Source organism: Myotis myotis, unplaced genomic scaffold (assembly GCF_014108235.1).
Source record: "Myotis myotis isolate mMyoMyo1 unplaced genomic scaffold, mMyoMyo1.p scaffold_m19_p_9, whole genome shotgun sequence".
In the NCBI taxonomy this organism is placed as follows: domain Eukaryota; kingdom Metazoa; phylum Chordata; class Mammalia; order Chiroptera; family Vespertilionidae; genus Myotis; species Myotis myotis.
In genome coordinates, this window is record NW_023416401.1 from 65,443,764 (window position 1) to 65,452,036 (window position 8,273).

Genomic DNA, 8,273 nt, shown 5'->3' on the forward strand with positions numbered 1-8,273 from the left:
TGATGGAAGAAAATGTTGATGGAGACTTCACCAATTAGTAAGGAAACAAAAAAATAATTTTACAAAACCACACAAGCAAATAAATAACACTTTCCCCAGTTTTCCAAATGGGAATGGGCCAATCCCAAACCAGGTACCATTTGTATAGTCTTTGCCTCAAAATGAATCAGGAAGAAATTAGGACAAATACACACAATCACCACAGATGTGTAATAATACCACCGATTATGCAGTGTTGGGGTGTGAAACATGCAGGGAAGGGTTTCAACACTCCTAGGACCATGGGATGCTGAAAGCCTAGTGATCACTAAGACGCTGAAGTTGAATCTTCCAGATTGCAACCCAGGACAGGGGTTTCTTTTTTGTCCCAGTGTAGACAGGCTGCATTGTGAAGAGTTCAGGGTACTTTGTTCCAAATTGGAATGAAAAAGTAGGAGTGTTCCTCCATAATAAGCCACAGTGAATGGTTTCCTTTGTCCAGACACACCGTTCAATGTCACTTGTCCCATGTGCCCTGACTGGGAGTTGAACCATGACCTTCTGGTTCATAGGTCGGTGCTCAACCACTGAGCTACGCTGGCCGGGCGATCTATTCATATTATTCATATGGTTGAAAAGCACTTTCCAAGTATAGCTCATTTTGTAAAAGAGGATTTATTTTACAAAAGCGGTCTAGGCTTTAGCAAAACAGCCACACAGATTATGTTCATTGCCAGTGGCCAATTCTACCCTTTTCTCTGTCCCCTTCCTCCCTGACACTAGAGCTCTGAAATACTTTACAGTATCAGGAACTGGAACTGGATGTGGTCCTTGTTTCAGGATTGTCTTCACACAAAACGATGATGAGCTTTCAAGTATCAGTGGGAAATATGTTTTGGTTCTTTCCTTTGAAATTACACCCCAGTAGATAACCAATGGGCTGGCTACAGGGAAAATTCTTTCTGGAAGCCAGGATCCTAGAGAATGTCCTACGGAGGTAGTAAGAGCTGAGTGGAAAAGCTCAATGTGATGGCACGAACTCTCTTCTGAAGAGGCTGTAAGCCCCATTCTCTGACAAACTTATTTTTACGTTTCCACCAAGTCTAGGTGCCTTATTTTGTTGACATTCCTGCACTGATGAGATGCAGAATGCGGGGAGATGGAGAGTGAGTCCAGGTAATCATTTGTGGTCTGAGCATCTATATATCCAGATATAACTTGGTGATTCCAATAGCTTCTGCCATTTTGTTATTTATTTCTTTTTAAAATAGACTTTTATCGATTCTGGAGAGGAAAGGAGAGGGAGAGATAGAAACATCAATGATGAGAGAGAATCGTTGATCGGCTGCCTCCTGCACGCCCCCCCCCAACAGGGACGAGCCGGCAACCCAGACATAGGCCCCGACAGGGAATTGAACTGTGACCTCCTGATTCATAGGTGGATGCTCAACCACTGAGCCACGTCGGCTGGGCTTGTTTTGTTATTTAAATATTGTTTTTGCACAGGGTAGGTGATCAACAAAGGTCAGCTCCTGCTGCTCTAGTCCAGTGGTCGGCAAACTGCGGCTCGTGAGCCACATGCGGATCTTTGGCCCCTTGAGTGTGGCTCTTCCACAAAATACCACGTGCGGGCGCGCAGGTACAGTGCGATTGAAACTTTGTGGCCCATGCGCAGAAGTCGGGTCTATTTTGAAGAAGTACTGTTGATATTTGGCTCTGTTGACTAATGAGTTTGCCGATCACTGCAGTCTAATCTCGTGGGTGTGGCTAGCACACAGATGTTCAATGTCAGTTATTGGCGTGCTTGTGCATACAGTAGGTGCTGAGCAGGTGTCAGTCAAGGTCAGCTGCTGTGATTCATGTAGGGTCTCCTTCCATGTTATGACTGAGAAGCATCCGGTTGCTTGAGGGCAGAGAGGCATGAACACAGCTGCCCTTTCCGCACGCAGCCCATGAACTTGGCTATCCACAAGTTTTCCTCGAAGTACTGGCTTTTGGATGTTCAATTGTGAGAAACCAGGGGGTCACTTCAGCCTGATACAGTCCACCTCCTCCGTGGCCGGCACGCCGCTGGTTTTGAGGTCGAGCTCTGCGCTGGACTTGCTCCCGTGGTGGGAGGGGCGCCAGCGGAGCCGCATCATCCTCTTGACGTACTTCATGGTGTTGTTCTTGACCGTCACGAAGCACACGGTGTTGATCATGCTGTTGCTCATGGCGATGCACTCCACGACGTAGAAGACCGTGAGGAAGTGCTTCTCCTTAACAAACACGGCGGGGAAGAAGTCACGCACGATGGCGAGGCCGTAGAAGGGCGCCCAGCACAGCACGTAGGCGGTGAGGATACACACGAGCACCAGGACCGTCTTCCGGCGACCGCGCAGCCGCTTCCGGATCTGCTCCGTCTGGAAACCGGGGACGGCCTTGAACCAGAGTTCCTGCGAGATCCGGGCGTAGCACAGGGTCATGGTGACCACGGGGCCCACAAACTCGACCCCGAAGATGAAGAGGAAGTAGGACTTGTAGTAGAGCTGCTGGTCCACTGGCCAGATCTGGCCGCAGAAGGTCTTTTTCTGGTTTTTGACGATAACGAGGACCTTTTCGGTTGCGAAGTAGGCAGATGGGATGGCGATGAGAATGGACACCATCCAGACCAAAGCGATGAGGAAGGAGGCCGTTTGGTAATTCATCCGTGGTTTCAAGGGGTGAACGATAGCGAGATATCTGGTGGGGGAGGGAAGCCATCAATAATAATATGTACTTGAGAACATTTATTAGTTTCTTACTAACCCCAAACACACAAAAGCGGGCACAGTGTCTCCATGAGAGCCCATGCACCTGTTTCTCCAGCTTCAACAGCTTGTCTTATTAGCAACATCATTTGGCATTTGGCGAAGTGAGTGGTGTAGAGGAAACAACATAGAACTTGGGTCAAACAGATGGAATCAATCCCAGCTTTTCCTTTGATTGGCTTTGGGGAATGGAGTGAATCATTCAGTCTCTCTGAGATGTATTTCCTCAACTGCAACATGGGAAAAAAATGACAACCACCTTGCAGGGCTGCTGCGAGCATTAAATACAATAATGTTAGCAAAATGCTTGGCATGTACTAGGTGTTCAGTAAGTACATATGGCCTATTATTATTATGTCCTATTGATACCACCTTGGCTTTCAACCTTGCCATTTTGCCCAAGAATACAATACTTTGAAAACCCTTCTTTACAAATATCTCATGCTTTAGAGAGGTGGGACCCCTTTCAAGGCAGTGGACTAGGGCTTTCTCTCTCCTCTCCTGCTGGTATCATCCTGCATTACTGAGCAGGAGAGTAGGGTGGGCCTGAGGTGGAATCTATGGAATCTGATGAGAAGTAAATGACTTGTCCATGCTCACTTGGTACTGGGACCAGAATCCAGGTTTCTGATACAAAACTTCTACACCCACCTCCTTGGGCTTTCTCAAGCTCAGATGAGAAGGTGGGTGACGTCACCTTGACACCCTAAAGCAAGGTGTTTGTTACCATCTATTTGCTTGGATGTGTTTCTTGAGGTCAACACTCCTTCTAGGATTTCTATGACTTGACATAGCATCTCTTCCAGGCCCTCTACACATGAACCACATTCTTTTTGGCAGTAGGTGGTCCTTCTGATATTTATACATAATAGAACAGGCACATTTACCTGGTTGCTTCTTAAGAAACTCCTGTTACATTAAAAACATACCCTAGATTATGAAGACAAAAAGATTTCAGTGGGACAAAGGGGATGAGGAAAGTAATAATTTTCACTTGAGTAAACATCAGAATCACTCAGGGAATTAGATAGAAATGTAGACCTAGCCCAGGAATTCCCATTCAGCAGGGTTGGGGTAGGGCCCAGGAATCTTTGTTTCACTGTATTAAATGATAGCCTGGGGGAATTTTGCAGTTGGTTGGTGGGTGCATTTCATAAACATTGGTTTTAGGGCTGGAGAACCCCAGAATTGCAATAACAAAATTGTTTTTCCTGCAGGAATCTATATATAAAAGCCCAGCAACCAAATAGCAGAACCACCAGAACAACTGGTCAACCAGTCGCTATGACAGGCACTGACCACCAAGGGGCAGATGCTCAATGCAAGAGCTGCCCCCTGGTGGTCAGTGCACTCACGCAGCGGGAACAGCCGCTGGGCTGAGGGGGATGAGCAGCGCTCCCACAGCAGGAGCAGCTGCTCAGAGGGCAGGTCCACAGCCGCTCGGCTGACCAGGATGAGCGGTGCTCCCACAGCAGGCTGATCCCTGCAGGCCACGCCCCCCATCAGTGCACGAATCTGTGCATCAGGCCTCTAGTTTTGTTATAAAAACAGATGCCTCTTATGTATGTGCATTTTATTATCATAAACAATAATCAACTAGTTGATAAAAAGGACAACAAACCTAAATAGCACTGAGAACTAGAGAAAAAATAAAAGGACTGAAAGGAGACAAAGGGGAAAAAAGATGATTAAAAACACATTATCAAGACGAGTCTCAGCACAGCTCACAATGGTGGACCAAGAGAATGTGACACCAACTACTCCCCTCAAACAGCCCCTGCTGGCCTACAACACTTGGCAGAAATAAAACATGTGTCTGATTTATCATAAGCTGCTATTAGAAATTTTACTTTACAAATCTATAACAGAGCAAGGACTTCCAGAACATCTCATGCAAATATATGCAAATGAGCATGTAAATGTATACAAAAAAGCAAAGGAAGCTTTTCCTTCCTTTTCTGCAAACAAGCCCTGTTGTTGATTTTATAGTCACCAGAAACAAGAGTACATCCTGTATGATCCCATTTTTATGAAGTTAAATAACAGGATTGTGTGTGGTGGGAGGATTGCCAGGTGAGGGGCATCAGGAAGTTTTCTAGGTGATGGAAATGTTCTATATCTTGATCTGGGGAGTGGTACAGAATAACTGGGTACAATCTATTTTGACTGGAAGCTGCCCTGGTTAACTCTCATGTGGCTTCTAAGTATTAAGTTGCCTAAACTTTTTGCTTTTGCTTTGTGTTTGATACAACTCATGGTCATGTAACATGCATACATCTGAAGCAGCTGTGGTATCCGGGGGCATAGTCCAGAGCTGGGGGGCTCCCATTTGGGAGAACGTGAGCCACAACTGGAAAAACCAGATCTCCTCTTGCCTCGTGATAGCTCAGCGAGCATTCACATATGAAGCAATGTGAACAGTCAGAGCTGAAGTGAGGAAAGGGGCAGCCTGGTCCAGCCCCCATCTTTACCCCTGCCCAACATCCTCACCTGTCAATAGCGATGGCCAGCAGAGCATTCGTGGAGACGTAGAGTGATACTGTACGCAGGTAGTTGACAGAGGCACAGAGCACATGGCCGTGCTTCCAGGAGAGCTGCCGCACCACATAGTAGTCCATCTCGAAGGGGCAGCAGACTATGGCCACCAGGAAGTCAGAGATGGCCAGGTTAGCAATGAGCAGATTGGTGAGGTTCCGTAGCTTCTTATAGCGGGCGAGAGCAGCAATGAAGACAAAGTTGCCAATGCCGCAAACCAGCATGATGCCAGCCAGTGCGATACCGATGACTATCTTGGCTGCGAAGAAGGTCCGAGTCTTGGTCATGTCCTCATCTTCATCCAGAGGGAGGTCATAATCAACGTAACTGAAGTTGAAGGGAAAGGAGGAGACATGGTCTTGGGATGGGTTGAAGTTGGGTGCAAAACTAGTGTTTACATTCTGTGTGGCCATGATGAAGCTTGCAGGTGGAGTGGTGGGTGGAAGTCTCAGGATCTGAGTACGCTGAGCTCAGGGTCCAGATCTCTGCTCTCACGAAGCTGGTGAGCCTAGCACCCTGCCCACATCTTTGGGAGAGTCAACATGCCATCCTGGATCCTGGAAGGAGACACAACCAGTGCACAACATACAGCGAACATGTGGTAGCATCCCCACAGAGCCACCCAGGTAATGCCAACTAGACCTGGTGCCCACCCACAGACAGAGCTACCCAGGGTACAGGGGAGAGGAGACATGAAATCTAGAAACTGGGAAATCTTCCACTGTGTTGGGCTGTCAGGAGGGACCGGGCATAGGATGGGCTGGACTCTCCAGAGACATGCAAGAAGAATGTGTCTCTTGGCCTCCCTCCCTCCCCAGGAGCAGGGACCCCTTTGACTGCCCAGTCACCAGGGGTCCTGGAAGTTCTCCAGGGCTGCTCCAGGCAGCTGGCCCAGGCATCTATGGCAGTCACATTGTGGTGCCGTCCGTTAGCCAGGGACATGAAGCCGAAGGACTGGGATACAACAGGGTCTTTCCTCTACAGCAGGGCACTGTTCCCTCTTTCCTGGCCAAGACACGGACTTGGAAATGACCAAATCTATCTTCATGTAGACAGACTGAGTCATCTTGGGGTAGTGATTTATGCTCGCTGCGTGCCAATCTTGTAAACCAAACTCCTGCTGCCCAGCCCAGGGCCTGGCACATAGTGGGGGACCCATAGGAATCTGTTGAATGAATGAATGAGGATCCTAACCAGGATCCACAGGTGGAGGAGGCTGTGGGCGGGAGGGCATTCTTCAACCGCTACATTCTGGGAACCAGCTTTAGAAAGACATCCTTTGTCTGCTTTCCCTCCCTCCTTTGTCCCCAGTTCCCCTCCCAGAATCAGCGCTGACTGGGAAGCACCATGGCCTGTCACCAAGGTGTGTGTCCTCAGAAAGTGGCAGCTGCTCCAAGACTGGGCCTAACTGAAAACAGCCCTGCTAGGGGCGGGCAAGTGTCAGCGAGGACCCAGGAGGGCCTGAGAACTGCGCTGTCCTTTATAGCCTCGAGATGCCCACGGGAGAGGAAATAAAATCTCTGAGGTACTGAGCCTTCAGGAGATAGTGTCACCGAGTTCAAGACATCGGAGGGGTCGGAAAAAGAACGCGGACCACCAACCCCCGAAAAGGGGGCCCCAGTCGCCCAGCTGTGAATCGCCTGCACCCCTTCCCCTCAGCACACCTGGAAAAACTCCAAGTGTGGGGGCCGCGGATGCTGGTAGCAAGAAGTGGACCCAACTGGACAGGCGGTATGGCCCCGCCCTCTGAGAGGAGGGGTAGAGCCAGGGGTCTGCCCCGGGAAGGGAGGAAGGCCGGCGGCGGGAGCACTCCCATCCGCTGCATACCAGAGCTAAAACCTTCCGGAGGTGAAGTCCAAGTCCCAGTGGCTTTCGCAGACGGGGTGTCCTTCCTCCCGGTCGCCTCTAGGACTTACGGGAGGCCCAGTGCCCGACAGTACAGCCCCAGATGGAGAAGCAGGAACCACGCTCTCTTGGCCACTACGCTCCGCGCCTCTCCAGTCCGGGGACCCCAGAGGAAGGGGGTGCACCCGGACCGGGCAGACCAGCGTCCCATTCCACGGGATGCATCCTTGACCAACTCGCCCAGGAACCCTCTCCTCTCCTTCCCGATTAACCATCCAGCGTGGCCGCGCGGTCCCCAGAGGAGCCGCCTCGGCAGAGGCGAGAATCAAGTCAGAAATCCGGGCTCCAAAAAGCAAAGCGTGCGGGGCCTCGGGGCGAGAAGAAAACTGCGGATGCGGATAGGTACGGTGAGAGGGAATTTCCCCCAAGAAGGCGCATCCCTCCCCACGCCATTCCCTGTAAATTGGCGCTCGCCCGCTAGCATCCTTCACCCCCGCCCGCCGCCCCCAACCCGCCCCCCCCCCCCCCCCAATTCTCATTTACCATCCTCTGCCCGGTCTCTTCTCACGCCAACTCCTCCACTTTGAGCCATTCCGGGTGCATCCCGAGGAAGTTCCGGAGGCAAAGCAGCCCCAATCCCTCCGAGAAAAAGTGGGCGTCGGCTACCAATGGAGCTTTGGTCCGCCGCCTCGGCACTTACCTGCTCCCGTGCCTCCTTCCCGCGCGCTCCGCGGCCGGGTCCGATCGGTTCCCGCTCTGGGGACGCGGACTTGCACTTGCAAAGGCGCAGCGTGGCGTGTGTGTGTGTGTGTGTGGGGGGGGTCTCTCTTTCTTAATTGCCCCAGCGTGCTCCCCGGGACCATAGCGGTCTTGGTCCTGCAGCGGGATTTGGCGCCCGCCTCTGCCGCGCTTGGAACCGCGGACCCAGCCCGAAGCGCCCCGCCCCGCCTCGCGCTCAACTCCGCCCCGGGTGTCCCCGCCCGCTTCTTAGCCGAGGCAGACTAGGGGCGCTGGGCTCCCCCTCACCTGGTGCGCTCCTGGGAGCCGGACGCACGGAGCTCTGGCCGCGCTGGCGGGCGTTCCCAGTCCGCGGTGTCGGCCCCTCGCAGAGGTTTCTGCGCTTTG

At 51.3% G+C, this 8,273-nt stretch overlaps 1 protein-coding gene across 1 annotated transcript; it reads right to left on the bottom strand.

Moving 5' to 3' along the window:
* Nucleotides 1–1,687: 1,687 nt before the first annotated feature.
* PROKR2 (prokineticin receptor 2) lies at nt 1,688–5,855 on the bottom strand. The gene is made up of 2 exons (XM_036323090.1): nt 5,259–5,855; nt 1,688–2,700 (listed from the first exon to the last, which is right to left on the bottom strand). The coding sequence occupies exons 1-2, from the start codon at nt 5,714–5,716 to the stop codon at nt 2,004–2,006; spliced, it is 1,155 nt and encodes a 384-aa protein (XP_036178983.1). The 5' UTR covers nt 5,717–5,855; the 3' UTR covers nt 1,688–2,003.
* Between the last annotated feature and the right edge of the window lie 2,418 nt (nt 5,856–8,273).